The sequence below is a fragment of the Gossypium hirsutum genome, chromosome A12 (assembly GCF_007990345.1).
Source record: "Gossypium hirsutum isolate 1008001.06 chromosome A12, Gossypium_hirsutum_v2.1, whole genome shotgun sequence".
Classification (NCBI taxonomy): Eukaryota; Viridiplantae; Streptophyta; class Magnoliopsida; order Malvales; family Malvaceae; genus Gossypium; species Gossypium hirsutum.
The window spans coordinates 8,816,065-8,838,621 of record NC_053435.1 but is presented as its reverse complement, the minus strand read 5'-3'; the positions used below and the strand labels follow the sequence as shown (position 1 = coordinate 8,838,621).

The 22,557-nt window shown below is 32.1% G+C and overlaps 1 protein-coding gene across 2 annotated transcripts; it reads left to right on the top strand.

Moving 5' to 3' along the window:
• Positions 1 to 4,283: 4,283 nt before the first annotated feature.
• Positions 4,284 to 18,624, top strand: LOC107928560 (ABC transporter C family member 2). 2 transcript variants are annotated; one of them, XM_016859821.2, is made up of 28 exons: positions 4,284 to 4,440; positions 4,917 to 5,335; positions 6,073 to 6,251; positions 6,391 to 6,430; positions 6,617 to 6,773; positions 7,214 to 7,328; positions 7,417 to 7,497; positions 7,857 to 7,881; positions 8,608 to 8,664; positions 9,268 to 9,333; positions 9,420 to 9,494; positions 10,028 to 10,135; positions 10,602 to 10,736; positions 10,929 to 11,035; positions 11,153 to 11,246; positions 11,761 to 11,928; positions 12,149 to 12,289; positions 12,674 to 12,874; positions 13,156 to 13,254; positions 13,354 to 13,506; positions 14,104 to 14,489; positions 15,103 to 15,283; positions 15,539 to 15,862; positions 16,081 to 16,837; positions 17,099 to 17,220; positions 17,399 to 17,644; positions 17,770 to 18,193; positions 18,325 to 18,624. In XM_016859821.2, the coding sequence occupies exons 2-28, from the start codon at positions 5,003 to 5,005 to the stop codon at positions 18,420 to 18,422; spliced, it is 4,872 nt and encodes a 1,623-aa protein (XP_016715310.2). In that variant the 5' UTR covers positions 4,284 to 4,440; positions 4,917 to 5,002; the 3' UTR covers positions 18,423 to 18,624. The 2 variants fall into 2 exon arrangements, with proteins under 2 accessions (XP_016715310.2, XP_040938581.1); XM_041082647.1 differs by having other exon boundaries at positions 4,347 to 4,649.
• Positions 18,625 to 22,557: the final 3,933 nt, after the last annotated feature.

The following is a 22,557-nucleotide window of genomic DNA, read 5'->3' as shown; positions in this document are numbered from 1 at the left end:
AGGATAACTTCCGTCGTAAAAGTTCTTTGGTGTTCTTATATCATATCATCCATTTCTCTCGATTTGTAATCTAATACACAAATCAATTAGTTCGGCTAGGCGGGCTATATGCTATGCATTATCAACGATTTCCATGGAAGGTGGTAAGATGATGTCTTGAGCAGTTACATATTTGGGACCCTTGGCACAAATAAAGGCGTTACGAGTTCCATACAAATTCCCTTTCAATACAATTTCTTTTAAATTCGTTAAAATTTTATGGTAGAATATTTGTGTGGTATTTTCCAAGAAAGCGTGCTGAAGTGCATGATTCTCCTGTTTATGGGTTAGGGAAGGGCTATGAGTAATTTTAGGCATAATGTCAAAAAGAAAAAAATATAATTAAAAACCTATAAAATTTCTGACAAACATTTTTGGTTTCCTTCCAAAAAAAAATTCACAACTATCCTTTCCTATTATAAATATTTTGGTAATTTTTTTTGTAAGTTTTTTCATCAAAATTCAACAAAAAGGTAAAGATTTAATTATGGTTTTATTCCAAATTTGGTATCTAAATTTGACATTTTTTTTGTAATATTATACTTGTGTTCTTTTTAGTCTAATTTGGCACTTACGTTTGACAAATATTTTAATATTTAAGGGTAACAATATTAATTTTTTAGTGTTTAATTCGAATTTTAGGGTTGTTTCGATGAAAATTCACAATTATAATTAACTTTTATCGAATCAACTTTAAAACGTAAATTAAATCAAATTTATTGGACTATATTTGACAAATCAAATGCAAAATTAAACAAATTCAAATTAAAACTATATTTATTCAATTAACATAATCATTAAAAATTCAAATATAATAATATTAGCAATTAACTTTTCCCGAATCAACCTTAAAACTTGAATTAAACATTAAAAAGTCAAACCATTATATTTAAATACTAAAATATATAACTTTAATCAAATATAAATATTAAATTGAAAAAAAAAATACTGTATTAAAAAATATATAAAATTTAGATCCCCGATGATTTATTAAAGATAGGTGGAAAAGTAGAAACAAGTTGAAAAGCAAAAAAGAGGTTGAATATTGACAAATTCCTACCACTCAATGGTCAGACCAAACATTCCATTAAGGCATTATCCATTTTTTAATTTTAATTATGTGATTCATGATTTATTTATAATTTACCATCACATCTAGTTTTTTACTTTTATATTGTAATTCATGATTTATTTTATAGGTAATATGATATACGATTTTGATTAGTGCAATTATAAAAATACTTTTTTATAAATAAACAAGTTTTTTTTGTTAAAAAAAATATTACTCAAAAATCCTTAGTTCATCGAATCAAGATAAAATGTTTAAATATTAAATATTTTATATTACATTAATTTTGTAAAATTATATAAAATATATTATAAAATATTATAAACTTAAATATATCTAATTAAAATAAAATAGTTCTATAAATATTTTGGGTAGTCTACATAATAATAATAAAATTTTAAAATATTATTATATAATTATATTCGAATTTAAAGGAAAATAGTTCCGCAGGCTTTCAATCAAGGACGTTAATTTTGTACTAGTACCCCTCATATTTGCCAGAATGTCCTATTCCAATACTAAATTACAACAATAATTTCTAATTTTTATTTTGATGTAAATTTTAATCGGTATCATTTTTATTGGTGTGTATTACTTTCTACTGATTGCAATAAAATTTATGCCAACTTACTCTTTTTTTTTTATGTAATTTCGATAGTAATATGAATATATGACATCTATACTATAGTTTAAACCTTTAATTAAGTTGATATCACGAGTTAACAAGATGATAACTCTATTGAGAAAAGAAGAAAAAGTTAATCTTTTATAAAATAATGAATATAAATTTGAAGATATATTTTTTTTCTTTATCTTTTTGTATAAAGTGTCTATGCATAGTGAAATTTGAACTTAAAAAAACTATAGTATTAAAAATTTCAACTATATCATTTTAACCAAAATCTCATTTAAAATTTTCACTATGTAAGCACAAACACATTTGTCATACACAGCTTTCTTTGATTGTATGTCCCATATGATTGTCATACTAACACATTTGTCATCCAAAACTATCTTGTATTTTTTTTTTGGTTAGGACAAAAAAACGAAAAACAATTAATTGAAATAAAAGCAAACCAACGACTTTTCACACCTATGATGTGAGTGAAAGTAAAATTTTTATATAAAAACTTAATTATTAAAAAGACATACTCATTGGACGAAATTATAAGCAGAATTGTAAAGATCTTATCTTAAAATTTCCACTAATCTCTAATTCAATCTTTGGACTATTGGTTATTTTAGTAGTGTTTTTAAAAAAATTATTTATATAAAAATACGAAAAGATAAAACATCATTGTAATAATATTTATTAAGTTTTTAAACTTTAATTTCTAGATAATTTTTTAATTGAATTTGTACCTTAATTAAGTTGGTGTTAGATTAATTTATGACAAAACGCAAGCATTTTAATAGTATAGATATAATGTCGATTGAGTCTTAACTTGATTAGCATGCGTATTGTTGCCAATGTAAGAGGACGTTAGTTTGAGTGCGCTGAAGTGCATTATCCTACTATTTATGGGTTGGAGAGGGGTTATGGGTAGTTATAGGTAATGTATAAAAAACATTAGATATAATAAAGAACTTATAATGAGATCGTTCAAATAAATATAATATTCATTTTTAAAATTTTACACCTCTAATATTTTGTGTTAAGTTTATATTTAAGATATTGGAAAAAGAAAAGTAGAATCCAAGTTGTGGCTTATTGACCGGTGTTCACTTTCTTTAATTCGTACAAAAAGAAACATTAAAAGATCAAATTTATAATTTATAATAGTATGAAGAGATATTAAATAACTATTTTGAATTGTTGTGTAAGGCACGAATTAGTTGTGTATATTAAATTTATAATATTTTCTATAACATTAATTTTATTTAATTTTTTAATGAATTTTTTCAAAGAGTAATTAATAAATTAAAAAAAAAACTAATGAATTATAAAATATATTTAAAGATATTTAACTAATTTAGAATAGATTATATTAATCTTATTTAATTTTAAAAATATTAAACAAAAAATACAAAATTCATTATAGTTTAAATATTAATATTAATGTATTATAATTTAAATAATATTATTAATAATTTTTTAGTTTATTTTTAGATTAATTTGTTTTACTTTTAAAAGTGTTAATATTCAATTTTTTTTATAATTTTATATTTATCTTTGCTCTACTTTAATAAAAAAAATGTAACTAATTTTTACTAATAAATGCTATTAATATTTATCTTTTTTAATATTATATTTTAAACTTAATAATTTAATATTCATTAATTTTAATTTGATAATATTAAAAGTTAATTCAGTTAAATAAAATATTAAAACAAAGAGATAATTAAAATCAATTTTATATTTAACATATAAAAAATATAAATACAAATAAATTAAAAAAATATTAAAAGGTAATGCCTTCAAATGTAAAATATGATGTGCCAAAAACTATAATGTGCATCCGACTATTATATATTTTGTTTTTGGTTCTACCAATTAACTAACCACCAAACCAGCTTGTCAATTAAAAAAGCGGCCAACTTGAATGGACCAAAACCAGATTATGAAAATACAAGGATAGCAGCCCTCCCACATGATAAAAATAAAATATCCCATATTCTATGGTTCATAAATTGTTTTGGTACGCTCACTCAAATTCACTCTACTATCGGTGAATTTTTATTTTTATTTATATATTTTATACACGTGGAAACAAATATCTAAAAATATAATCCATTAAAATTGTTTACATCTCTACAAATTTATTTAAAAAAAGTGAAAATTATATGTATATTTAAAAAATATTTAAAATTAATTAATAATAATATATACTATTTAAACACGTAAAAATATTACATTGAAAATATTAAATACACTACAATTATTTATTATAAAATTTATTTTTTAAAAAATATATATTTTAATAGTTTCTCAATTCAATTGTGAATCGGAAGGTTGTGTAATTTGATTATGAAATTATTAAAATATGCCTAAAATAATTAAAATTATTAAAATTAATATTTTTATATAATATTTAAAATAACATTTATACTAGTCTTCCATTCATAAATAAATAAAGTTTTTTTTTCATTTTTCATTTGCTAAGATGGGCATTTTATTTGAACGTAATAAAATAATATAAAATTCGTAAGCGGTGACGCAGTTTCCTCGTCGCCAGGAACGACAATTTGCCAAAATTTCGTAAATATATATATATTGATGAGATAAATGACTTAAAGAGTAACGACGTTGTTTCTCCCTCAAAGTTGATAACGAATCCAATTCTCTTCTCACCGAGTGAGCCAAGAGAGAGAGTGAGAGGGAACAAAAAGGGGTAAGTGCTCCAGAATCCTTCCGGAAAACTTTTAAGATCTTTTTTGTTGGAAAACGAAAATAATTTTTTGTTCGCTTCAGAACTACTAGTAGTCAATATTGAATTATTAATGCCTTTTTCTAGTTTTTCTCTCTCTCCCTTTCTCTGATCCAAAAACTTGTGTTCTTTATTTTCTGAAGCCTTCTTTTAACTGAAACCTTGAATCACAGGTATACTTTTCTAACTCTCATTCACACCTTTGGTTTTTATGTAGAAAATGCTTTTTTAGTCCTTTACATCGGTAGAAATGAACAATACTTGTTGTTGGGGTTGGGCACTTGTTTTTGTTTGGATGCTGAGAAAACTTTAATATTTCAATGTCAACGCCACTCAAGTTTAGCTGAGAGCAGATAAATAGGATGAGAAATGGTCTTTGCGCTTTATGTTTCGGTTTTGTTTTTTGATTTAAGTCTAAATTTACTTCAAATCGGTTGCAGGCAAAGCGATGAGTCATCTGTAAGAGGGTGGACGATTTCGTACATTTTAAGTGAAGAGAATTGTGTAAAGCATCAACAATAACATAATGGCTTTTGAGCCATTGGTTTGGTTCTGTAGACCAGTGGCTGACGGGGTATGGAAAAGGTCCGTGTCGAATGCCTTTGGTGCTTACACACCCTGTGCAACTGATTCGCTGGTTGTCACCTTATCTCATCTGGTGTTATTGGGTCTTTGTGTTTATCGTATATGGCTGATCAAGAGAGATTTCAAAGCTCAGCGCTTCTGTCTTCGGTCCAAATATTATAATTATATGCTCGGTCTGTTGGCTCTTTATGCTACTGCTGAGCCTTTGTTCAGGTTGATCATGGGAATTTCAGTTCTAAATTTGGATGGACAGTCTGGCCTTTCTCCATTTGAGGTAGGACTTCACCTTGTGTTGCCCGATAATCTATTTTTTTGTTTTTGTAGGTTTTGCTGATATTTTGGATGTGTAAATCTTTTGTTGTACATTACCCTTTAGATGAGTAGTTGACCTTAATCTGTAATAGCTTCTATTTTTTTGTGAAATTGGGTTATATCTTTGTTCAAATGCTTTTGTCCCTATTGGAGGATGGAGTAAATGGCAGCCAATGAGCTGCATTTCATGAGTTTGCAATCTTTAGCCCGTTGAGAAAGCGAGGGAATTCCGGATGCAAAGATGGTTTAGCATTTTCTATATAGCCCTACTGGAACTAGCATTAAACACACTTTATTGTATAGCTTCTTCAACGCTGGCTGCTGTATCTCACTGTCAGGTTTTCCTGGTTGAAGATGCTTTCAGTAATTGACGTCTTATGGTGGTTTACGATGTTTCGTATATTTAACTTCTTCTATATATATGGCTTTGTGGCAACTAGCATAGTATGTTATGTGTTATATATATACATGCTGGAAGAAGGATGTGTGTGGTCTGAATTGTTTTATTGACTATTTATATGAATATTTCTAGATTCTAGTGCTATTCTTTATTCGTCTAAGTTAGTTTGGTATATAATGAGCCTGCAATCAAGATTAGTTCAAGAAGGCTTGAGCAATCTATCTGTTATGATATTTTATTTAGTCCTGGGGGCTAATGTAAATCATATCTGAAGCTTTTTGTTTTCATTCTTTGTGCAGATTGTTTCTTTGGTCGTGGAAGCTCTCACATGGTGCTCTATTTTTGTCATGATTGGGGTGGAAACTAAAGTCTATATTCGTGAATTTCGATGGTTTGTCAGGTTTGGCCTCCTTTATACGTTGATAGGGGATGCAGTGATGCTCGATCTCATTCTTTCTGTAAGGGAGTTTTATGATAGGTATTTTCTCTTGGTTGCTTAGGTTGGCTTTGTTTTGAACATGATACTTTTCTTCGTCTTTAACTTTACTAATCTGTTCAAATTTGCATATTTGATTAAGACGGTTAGCTGAGACTCATATTCTGTTATACTTGTGCAGCTCCATCCTGTATCTTTACTTAAGTGAGGTCCTAGTTCAGGTGTGTTATCTTTCATTTCTTTTCTATCCTCAAAAGGCTATTGTTAGGGATAATGATGAGTTTGCCTTAAAAACCCGAGGACAATAATGACATGGCCAGTGATGCAATTATTAAATTGCATCAATTTTTCTTATTTCTTTCCCTTTCTGATTGCACTCTTAAAGATCGGTTGCTGTTCTTGTTTAGGGTTTGTTTGGGATACTCTTGCTGGTGTATCTTCCTGATTTGGATCCATATCCTGGTTATACTCCAATGCGGACTGAATTTGTAGATGATGCTGGATATGAAGAACTTCCCGGAGGAGAGGAAATATGTCCTGAGAGGCATGTTAATATCTTTTCCAGTATGTATATCTTGCTTTACTTATCTTTGATGCCTAGTTGAGCCCTGAATTAACATTATATGTTGATTGAGATGTAGATCATTATTCTCAAAATTGACAATAGTGTAAATCCTTATATCTTTGATGCCTAGTATGCTGCCATGGTTCACCCATATATGACGTTTCAGCTGGTATTGCACACTCATGCTGAGTAATTTAACTTTTAATTTACAATGATATGGCATGTTTTATTGCAATGGGAATTTTATATGCTCATTGCTTTTTAACTATGAAATTACTCTGATGGAATAATGGATATAAGGATTATAGCTATTTCATTTCTTCTCAGCCCTAATTATCATGATGCAAATGACAACCGTAGATATGTCTCGAGGATCAATGAATAAATTTGTACTTGTAATTCACTTCTGATGCTCTTTTGTTCATTTCCCTTTTGCTAGAAATATTTTTTTCATGGATGAGTCCCCTTATGGAGCAAGGTTATAAAAAACCTATAACAGAGAAGGATGTCTGGAAGTTAGATACTTGGGATCGGACAGAAACACTAAACAACAAGTATGTGCTTTTTTTTTTTAATTGTATTTTGGTTCTTAAATATTTTATGCATTGCGGTAATGTGTGATATCTGTTTCTGACTTTGTAGGTTTCAGAAATGTTGGGCTGAGGAATCACGAAGGCCTAAACCATGGCTCTTAAGAGCACTGAATAGTAGCCTTGGGGGAAGGTAGTGAAATATGGACTTACTTATGTCTGTTTTCATATTTGGTTATATGTCTTAAGATATTTTGCTCCATTCCTTTTCATATTATTGAATTAGTTGTCTGAAGAAAAAAATGAAACAAGTAATTAGACAAATGGCAATGAAAATTATGGCACCATTGTTTCTAGTGGAGGTTGACTGTATTTTTATGCCTTTATGGAAACAATCAAATTTTAAAGTTGTTCAATCTTGAGCTCGGTCCTTTATCATGTACTTGGATGAGGCATATATTCTTCTGGTGAAGTAGTTAATACTAGATATTGCTTGTGAAAGTTCATCACTGTCTTCGTCTTTTTCTAATTCATCCCCTTCTTTGTCTTTAGGTTTTGGTGGGGAGGCTTCTGGAAGGTAATAATCTCATCTTAAAATGTTGCATCATTCTTTGGAAAGCTAATTTGATTCTTATAGAGACATGGTATTATAACATCTTTTGTGTTATTGAAAATTGTTTACCAACCTATGTTCCTGGAAATTTCTGATTCCTTTTATTTAGGGAACTTTTACAATAAAGTCATAGATTTTCGAGTATTTTAAATGAATCCAATTCATGTGCTACGTCTGGAAAGAGTTGGCTTTGATCCTAAAAGCTTTCTGCATGTACATGGACATCGAAGAGGCTTGTCTATCTTAAAGGCCATATCATTGTGTTTCATAGCATTCTTACTTAAAATGTATGATCAAATGATTCATTTTAGGGTACTGGGAAAGAATCTGCTCAAAATTTCCTCATTTAACATTTTCCACCTTTCTACCATGAGGCTTGGCCTAATATTTATCTACCCTACTGTAATTCGAAGTAGTGACCTGAGGCTGTGTAAACTGAAGTCCTAACTCTCAGGGGGCTTATCCCTCCAAATAAATTGCATAGGAACATAACGGCCTTTCATTATAGAACTTTTGATGGCTTTTGAAGGTTGTTTTTCTATATTTTAGACAGGTCACATTTTTGAACATCTTCATTTTCTTATGCTACAAAAGGTTTCTCAATTGATTAATGCTATTCTCTGTTTTGCACAATTGATTTACCCTAATATTTGTCCCTTAAACTTTCTGGCTTGTTCTTTAAACCTGTAGATTTTTAACGATCTGTCTCAATTTGTGGGGCCGCTTATACTGAACCTCCTGTTACAGGTTTGCTACTTGTTTATATGCTTTCTTCTGTATTTGGCTATTTGCCTGTCATCGAGTTCTTTTTTAGTATATGGAACTCAACTTCTCATTCCTTTAATTAGGGGAACCTCTACTTAATCTCTCATGGCAAACATTAAAGAAAAATTAAATCTGTGTATAGGAGTCCTTTGTTCATCTTGCATGTCTCTATTTTAGATTTATGATTCATGATTGTAATGTTCTTTTATGCCTATTAGTGGGTATTTTGATTTGTTCTTCTAAATTTAGTAGCACTTTTATATATATGTTATGCTCTTAATGGTAATACTCTTGCATGAGTCATTCTAAGTACTTCAAAAGTTTAAGTAACTGATGATGGAGAGTCCATGTTATTCAGGCACAAAGGCATAAATAAATCTGTCACTACAAGATCTTCAGTTTTCTATTGTTATTGGGCAAAAAACACACTGTAAAACATGTATCTGTAGTTGACTCGTACATATCAAGTTTAGATATAAGAACTCTGCATAATGGTCCTGTATCTTTGTAGTTATCTAGTTTCTTTATTGTCTTTTACTTTATCACCAAGTTTCTTCACTTATGTGTTAAATGAACTTCCTGCAGTCCATGCAACAAGGTGATCCAGCGTGGATTGGTTACATCTATGCCTTCTCAATTTTTGTTGGAGTGGTATAAATTTAATCCTTCTATTGGAGGTTCTAGCTACCTTCTTAATGAGAATATGCATTTGATTTTATTGTTGAAACTTGATCCAGGCCCTTGGGGTGTTATGTGAAGCTCAATATTTCCAGAATGTCATGCGTGTTGGATTTCGGCTGAGATCTACTTTGGTAAACTTGTTCTTATCTTGGAAACAATTTATTTCATTCAGTTTTTCTGGAGTATCAACAAGCTTATTTCTTTTCTTCATGTGTTGAGGGCAGGCTGAGAGTGCCTTTTGTCTCATTGATAATTGCCTTACATTCTCTTCTAATTTTTCATTATCTAGGTTATGTTGGCTTGGTTTTAGCTTCCTACATTTGGATTTTGTTTTTCTGGAAGAATTTTTTATCCAGAAGAATGATTTTACATTCTCAGTACCTGTCTGGATGCATCTGATTAGTTGGCATTACTAGTTATAGATCATATTACTTAAATTATTGGCTACAAGCATAAATCTTATTGAGGCTTGAGTTGCATATTACTTTGGTGTAATTGTAAGCTCTGAGCACTTCTACCTCTTGCTTTCTATTTAACTTTCATTTTGCTTTGTAATGTATTAGAGTTGTCTGTGTTAGAGCCTTGTATGGATTTTTTTCTAGATGTTGCTGAAATATTTGTGCTTTCCTTCACCATTTCCTGACAATATTCTTATTTTCTGTAGGTTGCTGCTGTGTTCCGTAAATCTCTTAGGCTTACTCATGAGGGGCGCAAGAAGTTTGCATCAGGGAAAATAACCAACCTGATGACAACAGATGCTGAAGCACTGCAGGCATGATCGTTTATTACTTTATCTTATGTGTATATGACATATTTTATGGTTGATATTGCTGAAACTAGTTTGACGTTCTATGACATGTAATGAGATTCTGTACACAGTCTACTGTTTCTTGTAAGCACTCTGCTAGCTGTTAGAAGTGCACTACTGACGAACCTTTTTATGTTAATTAGGGGGGAGGGGGTTATCCTCTGCTTTTAACCTGAATAATGTCCTTGAAGATGGTTGTAAATGTTAAAAGTGGTTAATCTTCTAAGCATGTAGTATTACTAATTTTCCTTGTTTTAAGTTTATAGCTCGACTTTGGATCATTTTGAAGTTCAGAACTAGTTTCCCTTTAGAGCTTGTTGTTATTTATGGGGGAGGAATGACCAAACTGTGGTTGTGAAAACACAAATCAGTGCATTTTTAAAATTTTTCAGCTCTTTGTAATGAAATATTTATCATATTCTTTTTGCAGCAAATATGTCAATCACTTCACACTTTGTGGTCAGCTCCATTTCGTATTATTTTTGCAATGGTCCTTCTTTATCAGCAGTTGGGTGTTGCTTCGCTTCTTGGTGCACTAATGCTAGTCCTTATGTTTCCCGTGCAAGTATGTGCCTTTGCTCTCTGGCTTTTCCCATGTTCTTTCTTTAAGATAAATTATTAATTTCATAGTGGTTGTTACACTTTTTATTCCTTGAATAAAGAGAATTATATGATGTTAAACTTTTTAGGGTATGCATTTTATTTTATTGGCTTTGTTTTTTTAATTCTTACTCCCTTTTTGTTATTTGGCAAACAGACAGTAGTTATAAGCCGAATGCAAAAATTGTCAAAGGAAGGTTTACAACGTACAGATAAGAGAATAGGCCTCATGAATGAAGTATTGGCTGCAATGGACACTGTAAAGTATGATTTGTTTCTAGGAAACTGTTTAATGTTCATTTTTATTTGTTTTTACAGAGCTTTTGAGTTCAGTACTAGGGCTTTTAGTTATGATTCTGTATTTATGCTGTAATGTCTCAGATGTTATGCTTGGGAGAACAGTTTCCAGTCTAAAGTCCAAAATGTCCGGGATGATGAGTTGTCATGGTTCCGCAAAGCATCCCTGCTTGGAGCGGTATCCTGCTGATCTAAGCTCCTAATTCGTTCTCTTTCTTTCTGGTTGTGGAAGTCTTGATTTGGCTATGATAAAAATATGTCAGCTCTAACTGTTTTCGTAAAATTTGAAAGAAAAATGTATGTTGAATTGCTAATTTAGTTACCATAGTCTATATCTGTTGTGTGCAACACCGAACACCCATCTTAAAATTATCATCATGTACATAATAGTGGTTTATTTATGTGCTATTGCTTTTACAAATTGTCTAATAAGATATTTACTGATCTTAAGAAAAACAAAGATAGTATAACCTTTTGGTTATTCAAGAGAAAGTTACATGTTACAAACTAGATTGTTTTTGCTTCTGAGTTGTGAGTACAGTTCTGCATGAAGAATGCTTTTCATGGGTAATCAATTTCATTAATTTTGATCTAGTTGTTGACATTGATATGGATGTAGCCATATAGGTGTTTGGTTAGGATCATTTCAACAGCTTCCTTTTTATTTGTCTTATTCTATCTCTTGTTTGCAGTGTAATGGCTTTATACTGAATAGCATTCCAGTTGTGGTGACTGTGATTTCATTTGGCTTGTTTACTTTGCTTGGAGGCGACTTAACACCTGCAAGGGCATTTACATCTCTTTCTCTCTTTTCCGTTCTTCGTTTCCCCTTATTCATGCTTCCAAACGTTATTACTCAGGTGATTTTCTTTGCCTCTTTCAGGTATTTGGGCTAGACCATTTAGTGCAGTGGTCTTTTAACTGGCATTTTTGGTAGTAGATAGGACGTATGATTGTGTTTCTCTGCCCTTGATCTGTTACTTTACATTGGTGGTATACATTCCTATGGTACATAGAAATGTGGGATGTATTAAAACTAGTAGGGTGCTTTTCTTGGTTCCTAATGCTGTAGTTTGACAGGTGGTAAATGCAAATGTATCACTAAAACGTCTGGAGGAGCTGTTCTTAACTGAAGAGAGAGTTCTTCTGCCAAATCCTCCTCTTGATCCTGAACTTCCAGCAATCCAAATAAGAGATGGTTTTTTTTCATGGGATTCTAAGGTCTAGTTTTAATTTCTGACACTTCTTTTCTTTTTTAGTCTGTAATTTACATGAATGTTTACAGCATATATGTTTAAGTTGATCTATAATTGATTTAATAGAATAATCATATTACGGAACTTAAATTCATGAACCTTAGATATGGTTGTTAAAGAGTTATGGTTGTTAAATAGTACATATTTTATCTGTTGGTTTCTTCCTCTTATATGAAATGACCCTTTGATTCTGTTTGTACTATCCTGAAGCTGAAAAAGCTTTACACTTTTATGTCTTGCTGAGACAAAAGTTTTCCTTTCTTTTTTACGTCTCTGATGACATGTCATAGTATAACGTGTGCACTTTCATTTATTTTTTATGATATAAAATTCTTGTTTATTATTTCAGGCAGAGAGGCCCACATTGTCTAATATTAATTTAGATATACCAGTTGGTAGCCTGGTTGCAGTAGTTGGTAGTACTGGTGAAGGAAAGACCTCGCTTATATCTGCAATGCTTGGGGAGCTTCCTCCAATATCTGAAGCCAGTGTTGTTATTAGAGGAAAAGTTGCTTATGTTCCTCAAGTTTCATGGATTTTCAATGCAACTGTAAGTTTGGCTTGCTTATCTTGTTTTTATATGTGGTAGCGCTTTTATGGTATGCAATCTCACTTGTTTAGTTATTGGCGGTCAGTTTTGTTACTATATTGTTAAAACTTTTTGGAACTAAGGAATATTAGTATATTTTATCTCCTCCAAGATGATTAAGATGGCTTGTCTTGTGACCTTAGATTTAGTAGCTTAACATGCTGAAAATTCCGTACCCTTCAAACTTAAGAAGTTTAATTGCCTTAATGTTAGTTATTGATCTTTGGAGTTTATACTTGCAGGTACGTGATAACATATTGTTTGGATCTTCTTTTGAATCAGCAAGATATGAGAAGGCATTAGATGTTACTGCATTGCGGCACGACCTTGAGCTACTGCCTGTAAGCATTTTAGAAAAGTTGTGACACAATGTAGTGAATAGACAGAAGTCTCTTATCTACCCAACAGTTTTATCTCAATGGTTTATTTTTTGATGTTAGGGTGGTGATCTTACTGAGATTGGTGAAAGAGGAGTTAATATTAGTGGTGGGCAGAAGCAAAGGGTTTCCATGGCTAGGGCTGTATATTCCAATTCAGATGTTTACATTTTTGATGACCCCTTGAGTGCTCTGGATGCACATGTGGCTCGCCAGGTAACTGGTTCAATGTAGCCTTTTTTTTATTCTTTTTGCTCCTCAGTTGCCCTTTTTGTTTTTGCTGAGCAGAATTATGTTATATTACCATGTAACGAAACAGATCTTTATTGATCTTACTCAGGATATTGCCCCTGATAGAGCACAATGTCATAAAAGAATTCATGTGGTTTAGTCCCTTCTTGTTTTTGCATGTTAATACCCTTGGTCCCATTTTTTCAGTTTTAACTTTTTGAAGCTTTTAAGAATCAAGAACTAGACCTGGTCCTGATATCATCGTGATGTGCATAACATATTGTTGCACTGGGTAAGGTGAACAATACTATTCTTATTAAAATAGGAAATAAGTCAAGCATGTGACATATATGCTCATAGAAAATCTGATATATGCATATGATCTTCAAAACTTGCTTTTTAGGTGTTAACATGCACTACATTCTTTTATTTGTTTCTGTTATGTTTTTTTGTTTATTTTATTTTATTTCATATCCCATTTGCTGTTCCTTGAAAACACAGTGTATTTGGAAATTTGGCAATGTTAGTTACTTTCAATTTTTATGTGATATTGGCCTGATTTCTGCTACCAATAATTTTCAGGTTTTTGATAAATGCGTAAAGGGAGAATTGAGAGGCAAAACAAGAGTTCTTGTCACAAACCAGCTTCACTTCCTTTCACAGGTTGATAGAATTATTCTGGTTCATGAAGGCATGGTGAAAGAGGAAGGAACTTTTGAAAACCTCAGTAATAATGGTGTGCTGTTCCAAAAGCTAATGGAGAATGCAGGAAAAATGGAAGAGTATGCAGAGGAAAATGAGAACAGTGATATAATTGACCAGAAGGACTCTAAACCTGTTGCTAATGGAGTACCAAATGACATGCCCAAAAGTGCAAGCCAATCAAATAAAACAAAAGAAGGCAAATCTGTTCTCATTAAGCAGGAAGAACGGGAAACAGGAGTTGTTAGCTGGAATGTTTTAGTGAGGTAGAATATTAAATATTTTGATTTTCACTCCTCTTCCCCACATTGCATTGTTACTTGTATATATTGCTATTACCATATCTTTAGAGTCCCCAAATTCTATGATAACTAGCTCCTCAACTCTACTTAAATTGATTGATAGATGTAGCTAATGTTAAAAACATAGTGTTCTTTGAACATCATCTTTCTCAGTATTCAATATGTAGACTTCTCTTAACCTTCTCAATCACTAAATTTGACCCCTTTTTTATGTTCAGAAGGAAGGTGACAACATTTTCTCATATTGATGGCTCTCATATATGGACCCTTAATGCAAATAATCAAAAGTTCCATCTGGTCTATCTCACTGCAATACACTTACAAATTTTCCTATCTTCTACTGATAGATTTGTTCTTCCTTTGTTAATGAAGATTCACTGAGCAGATTTATGGTTTCATTTTGTTAACTAAATGTGCTTTAGGTAATTGGGAATCTATTTATTGTGTGCGAGTAGGAAGGGAGGAAAGGATTTAACATCTCTGCTGTGATTTATTCTGAATTCCTTTGTTTTTGAATTTTGTAATAAAGGAAAAAGAAAACCTCAATGAGTGTGTTATCTTTCTCTTTTCTTTTCAGGTACAAGAATGCATTGGGAGGTTTATGGGTGGTAATTGTGCTTTTTACCTGTTACATCCTGACAGAAATTTTACGAGTTTCAAGCAGCACGTGGCTTAGCTCTTGGACAGATCAAAGTACTACAAAGATTCATGGACCCGGTTATTACAATTTGATCTATTCACTTCTATCATTTGGTCAGGTATGAATTTGTTATATGCTAATTGGCTTTGAGTTAATGCTTAAGTTCTTCTTAAAGATCTTTCTGACATTTTACTCATTTACATAAATAGAGTAGTTCTATTCTCCTGAAGGGTTGGGAAGTTTTCTTCCCTATATTTGAATACATAATAGTACTTATATTTTCAGAAAAATTAGCAAAGCATTTCAGGGAATAGGTTTACTGGTTTTATATATCTCATATTTTATCTTCATTTTCTCCCTCCTCTGGTTTCAGGTCTTGGTGACATTGGTTAATTCATATTGGTTAATCATATCAAGTCTTTATGCGGCCAGGAGGCTGCACGATGCCATGCTTACTTCCATACTTAGAGCTCCAATGACCTTCTTCCACACCAACCCACTTGGACGAATTATTAATAGATTTGCAAAGGATTTAGGTGACATTGATCGAAATGTCGCTCCATTCGTCAATATGTTTTTGGGTCAAGTGTCTCAGCTCCTTTCTACTTTTGTCTTGATAGGAGTTGTGAGCACTATGTCATTGTGGTCCATAATGCCACTTTTGGTTTTGTTTTATGCTGCTTATTTATACTACCAGGTAATTAAACTTGACCTTGTCTTTGTCTTTTGCTTTTCTGATTTTTTTGTTTTTCTTCTCTTAACACTGAAATTTATAAATTCTCCTAGTAGAAAGTGCCTGTCTTTTTCCAGTTCTGATTTTTTAGTAGTCAGTAAATTTAGCATATGGAGGTTTCTGCAGCTGGATGTTTCTGTTTGTATGTTTCTCATGTAATCATCATTTTATTAACTCCACAGAGTACTGCACGTGAAGTGAAGCGCTTAGATTCTGTAACTAGATCACCTGTATATGCACAATTTGGAGAAGCACTGAATGGTCTGTCTACTATTCGTGCTTACAAAGCTTATGATCGCATGGCTGACATGAATGGAAAATCCATGGACAATAATATAAGATTCACTCTCGTGAACATGAGCTCCAACCGTTGGCTTGCAATCCGTTTGGAAACTTTGGGAGGACTCATGATTTGGTTTACAGCAACCTTTGCTGTCATGCAAAATGGAAGGGCACAGAACCAGCAAGAATATGCATCTACTATGGGTCTACTTCTTAGTTATGCTCTAAACATTACAAGTTTATTGACTGCTGTACTCAGGCTTGCCAGTTTGGCTGAAAATAGTTTGAATGCGGTGGAGCGTGTTGGTACATATATAGAGCTGCCTTCAGAAGCACCACTTATTATTGAGAACAGCCGTCCCCCTCCTGCTTGGCCTTCATCCGGATCTATCAAGTTTGAGGATGTTGTCCTTCGTTACAGGCCTGAACTTCCGCCTGTCCTGCATGGGTTGTCTTTTACAATTTCTCCTAGTGACAAGGTAGGCATTGTTGGAAGGACAGGGGCTGGAAAATCAAGCATGTTAAATGCTTTGTTTCGAATTGTAGAGCCGGAAAGAGGAAGGATCTTAATTGATGGTTGTGATATTGCAAAATTCGGACTGATGGACCTGCGTAAAGTACTTGGGATCATACCGCAAGCACCTGTTCTTTTCTCTGGTACCCCCCACCAATGATCTAGATTATATTTACATAATAGCTTAGTGAAAACTTTTCTGGGCATCTCCCATGATTTGACATAGAATTCCTTTTTTCTGTTTTACTAGCATTATCATAAGTTTTCTTTCCCTAATATCTGTTAACTTCTAAAGTGGAGATAATCTAACATGTAACGTTTATGTCTATTGGATTTCATCTTTCTTATTTTGTTCCAATTCAAATATATAATATTTATGTCAATTTTGTTTTTATTTGGGCCAGGAACTGTGAGATTTAATCTTGATCCTTTCAGTGAACACAATGATGCTGACCTTTGGGAAGCTTTAGAGAGAGCACACCTGAAAGATGTCATTCGGAGGAATTCTCTTGGTCTGTATGCTGAGGTATTTATTAAAAAAAAATTTGATGGGAATTTTATTGACAGTTTGCTAATCAATTTCTTCCAATGCTTGGAAAAGAGAGATGATCAGTTGGTCAATTTTTTGGAAGTGTCCATAGGTGCTGAAATCAGTATGGTTCTTCGATGACAACTATTGACCACTTATCCTGGGTTTTGTCCAGGTTTCAGAGGCTGGGGAAAACTTTAGTGTCGGGCAAAGGCAATTGCTAAGTCTTGCTCGTGCATTATTGAGGAGATCAAAGATACTTGTTCTTGATGAAGCAACTGCAGCTGTTGATGTCAGAACTGATGCTCTTATTCAGAAAACAATTCGGGAAGAATTCAAATCATGTACCATGCTCATTATTGCTCACAGACTCAATACAGTAATTGACTGTGATCGTATTCTTTTGCTTGCTTCTGGCAGGGTATATACATAATTCTTGAGTTTGTTTAATTCATTGAAATCTTTCTTGGTTTTATTGATCGTTGGTTTATTCTCTTTTTCGTGTTTGGCTTTTGGTTGATGCATCGATGTTTATTTTGATGCCAGGTTCTGGAATATGATACGCCAGAGGAACTATTGTCAAATGAAGGAAGTTCTTTCTCCAAGATGGTTCAAAGTACAGGGGCTGCTAATGCACAATACTTGCGAAGTCTAGCACTTGGAGGGGGAGAGGACAGTGTAGGCAGAGAAGAGAATAGGCAGTTGGATAAACAGAGGAAATGGCTGGCATCTTCTCGATGGGCTGCTGCTGCCCAGTTTGCACTTGCTGTTAGCCTTACTTCATCGCAAAATGACCTTACTCGCTTGGAAATCGAAGATGAGAATAGTATCCTCAAGAAAACGAGAGATGCTGTGATAACTCTTCAGGGAGTTCTGGAAGGGAAGCATGATAAAACAATCGAAGAGTCCCTAGATCAGCGTCAGATGTCTAAAGATGGATGGTGGTCAGCACTTTACAGAATGGTTGAAGGTACAAAAACTAACATGCCTTCTATTGCTTTTACATCGACCTTGTATCCGATATTAGCCCAAATAATCTTGAGTACCTTCTGTTTGTTCCTTTAATCATCTTACAAATTTCTGCTTTTCTTCCTCATCCAGGTCTTGCTATAATGAGCAAATTGGGAAGGAGCAGGCTTCATCAATCTGATTATGGTTTCGAAGACAGATCAATCGACTGGGATCAAACTGAAATGTAGAGTTCAATCTCTCCCGTCTGGATTTTGGATTCATAACTGAATGCGTTTTGGAGTGTAGCATCTGAAAATTGTCCAAAGTTTACATCAAGGATTGTTAGCCATGAATCTGTCTGATAACCTTCTCTTTTTTTTTTTTGCAATTTTGAACCCCAAAATTGCCGGACAATTTAGTTGAATTGTTAAAAGAGCTGCATTATAATTATCTTCTTTTGCACTTTTCTTTTATCCATTTTATAATTATGAGTGATTAGGTTCAATTTATTGAATTGTTTTTGTAAAATGTAAAAAAAGGAAAAGAAAAAAGTTTACTTTTCTGTAAATAATAAAGTTTTAAGCAAAACAATCTCTGGATACGCAGTGCATCTCAAAATAATCAAAGGTGAATACTTAAAACCCGACTTGGTTTAATTTGAATTTAACTTCTATTTTTAAGCTTAAGATCAGCTTGGGATATAATACAACTATTCAAACTTGATTAAATTCGATTATCAACTTTTGCAATTAGAATTGAACGAGTTCGATTAAATTTGTCAACCTCGCACATAATTAAGTTATACTCAAACTTATATATGCCATTATCTCTTTCAATTTCATGGCTGAAGCTTGACTTTTTTCAAATTGAAATATGACTAAGGATAATCTAAACTCATTTAAGGCTAGTTTTACATTGTGTTGCGGTTGAGAAATACTTTTAAAAGCTTGGTTTGAAAAAAGTGCAGTGAAAAAATGCACTTTAATTTCAAGTGTTTAGCATTATTATAAATAATTGTGGTTGAAAGTTAAAATATGCATATTAAACGTAGTGTTGAAAAGTAAAAGATTAATTAATTTAAGTGATTTAATATAATGATAAATGAGTTTTAAATACCTTTTAAATAATTAATATAAAATATTTATAAATTTTAGTTTAAATATATAAATCATATTTTTTATATTATTAGCTCTTGGTAATATAATAACAATTATTATTAAATCCATGCATGCATGTCTGTAATTTAAATAGTATAAATATATATCTCACAACGTTTACAGTTTAAAGTAAATTCATTAAGCTATAAGTGGCACCTCTTGTGGTTTCTATTTCATAACCATGTGAATTGTTAAATTTTCTATATCATGCATACTTTCTCGTTCAATAATATTATCAATTTTCCTATCATTATTTTCAGTTTTCTTAAATCCACATCATCTAAACTTTCATATTTTCGAATTAAATTGTGTATCACCTTTATAACAATAAGAATGGACCTTTATTTTTTACCTTTCGATATCCTATTTGCTTCAACAAATCAAATTAAAAACAACAAAAAAAAATAAATCTAATAAAAAGCAAGATAAATAATAAACAATGAATCATGAAAAAGGAAAAAAAATTACAACAAAAAAGTATATAGATGTGTGTGAGCTAGGTATAAACTAATTACTAATGTTTTTTTTAGATTTGTTGTATGAATGCATGGGCAGGCATTACAAATCATGAATCAATGCAATTTACAATACATCTCATCTCATTTGTATTGTACCCACATCTTTAATTTCATTTTTTATAATTTCCTGTCAACTTTCATTTGCTCCTACATCCTAACTCTCTAATAAAAATAAAGCAGACCATAAAGATTGCATTGAAAACCCAATTCGTTAACCACAAACACAAGATATAAAAAATGAAGAAATTTGTCTCAAGTCTTGTTGTTTCTTCAAACTAGAAACAATAATGTCTACATTATTCATCTCCAGCTATAACCGGCTTTCTTTTTATATAAATAACGCACAAATAATATCTATAAATATTTTATACTAAGAATTATTTTTTTATTAAAGTAGAGTGGTAATATAAGAGGGAGAAGGTATTATATGAAAATGTGATTCCATGTCATCCCTATCCCTTTTCAATAGGAGAATGACAAATCAGATTTTTTCTCCTAAAGAAATTCGTGGCCACATCCTTAGTAAATAATACTACCCCAATCAATAACCATGTTTTATTGAGTCTTTTATGTATTGAGTACAATTATATGTGTTATCTGAATTTTTATCTAATGTTTATAATTTATTCAACCTAATAACTATTTTTTATTAACCAAAATATTATTTATTTATTTAACTTAACTAAAATTATTTTATCAATCCAGTTGATAACTTTATCTTATTAGAATCATGAGGAAATTAATTTAATTTCTATATTCAACAAATTTATGATGACTAATTAATTCAATTTTCACTTCAGACTTCAATTATTTAATTGGAATCCTTCATTAGTGGTTGTGAATGACTGATTTTTCTCAATCTTTTCGACCTTGGTTTCATAGGAGCAAGTAAAAAAGATTGCGAAATAGAATCATATGATTTGATTCGTTCTTAATAGCCATGAGATGATAATCTTATGGTGATCCTTTTGTCGATGGATGCTCCTATTACACTCGTAGTCTCTGAAGGATGAGAACCAACTATGTAGCATCTACATCGAGAATTCAAGTATTGTATACATCATTAGTCCGATCATTTGTAAGAACTACCTGTAATAACGAACTTGCAAAATGGATATGTTTATCATAAAGAGTGTAACACCCCTAACCTGTATCCGACGTCGGAATAGGGTTACGAGGCATTACCGAATAATACACCTCACCCACATACATTTATACATTCATAATCAAAATCCATTCAAATCATTCACAATGTCCCTTATAAGGCTCTATGAGACCTTAAAACATGCTTAAAAATGGTTTGGGACTAAGTTATAACATTTGTAAACTTTGAGAAACATAGAAAATTGTTTAACATTTAAGGGTCACACGCCCGTGTGAACAGGTTGTGTGCCTCACACGGCCACCAGATATGCCCGTGTCATAGGCCGTGTGAAAATAGGGCATACATACTAACTTGTACCACACAGCCGGAGACACGCCCGTGTGCCATGGCCGTGGGAAAACTGAAAGGGTTACTAACTTGGGTCACACGGCCAGCCACACGCCCATGTTCCAGCTTGTGTGTCACACACGGCTAGTAGACACGCCTGTGTGTCTAGGCCGTGTCAAAACTATAGGGTATACTGTCTTAATTTGAAAGGGTGCCCCAGGGGACACACGGCTGTGTAACATGACCATGTGTCACACACGGCTCGCCCGTGTCTCTGCTCGTGTGGACAAAAATAGGCCATTTGTAAAGCCAATTTGCCACCGTTCACCTAGCTATTAAAATGATATTATTCAATACATATATAGGTAGCTAAGACATGCCAAATCAATATGCCATAATAATCAAACTCACATAACTCCTAAATGTATTTTCTCACCTTTCTATCAACCAAATCATGCTTCTCAAACATACCAATTATTCATCCACAACTCATACCAAAATATACCATTCCTCAAGCATTAATACAACAACTAATAACTAACCAAATGAGCAACCACTCAGCCATATCAACAATCATGTCAAGCATGCCAAAACATAAGGTAACTTATAAACATCACATATATTACTTATTAAACACATAATTTAAGCCAACTTGAATGACCAAGTACATACTAACATTTCAACAAAAGCAAGCCAAATCTCATGGCTATTTCAAATCTCAAAACATAACATCAATTTACTAGCCTATTCATGCCATATACTATATTTACAAGCATCCAAAAATACCGACAAGTAGACAATAGTGTGATGATGGTTCCCGATGATCCCTGATGTCCGAGCTAGCTTTGAAAATCTATAAAACATGGAAAGAACACACAAAGTAAGCTTTAAAAGCTTAGTAAGTTCGTATGATATATACTTATCTAATCACAAATATATCATTCATCAATCTAAGCATAATAGCATGTAACTCATGATTATTAGCAAACCTTTCACATTCTTGTTCTTATGCTATATGTAACTTCATGACTTCTTCTATTTGAATTTCATGCTTTATATGTACATAATTGTACAAATTCATATCGAACTCATATTTTCTCGTGATACTGTCGATTACTAGATATCTCACATACTAAGTGCCAAAGCATAGCCAAAGCTATTATAATCTTGCATACTAAGTGCATTACATAGCCGAAGCTATTATAATCTCGCACACTAAGTGCATTACACAACTGAAGCTACCTCGATCTCACACACTAAGTGCCACATATATATA

Coding starts and splice junctions, on each gene's coding strand:
- LOC107928560 (XM_016859821.2), top strand. CDS start 5,003: ATGGCTTTTGAGCCATTGGTTTGGTTCTGTAGACCAGTGGCTGACGGG. Junction 12,290..12,673: donor TTTTTTCATGGGATTCTAAG/GTCTAGTTTTAA, acceptor TTATTATTTCAG/GCAGAGAGGCCCACATTGTC. Junction 13,255..13,353: donor ACGACCTTGAGCTACTGCCT/GTAAGCATTTTA, acceptor TTTTGATGTTAG/GGTGGTGATCTTACTGAGAT.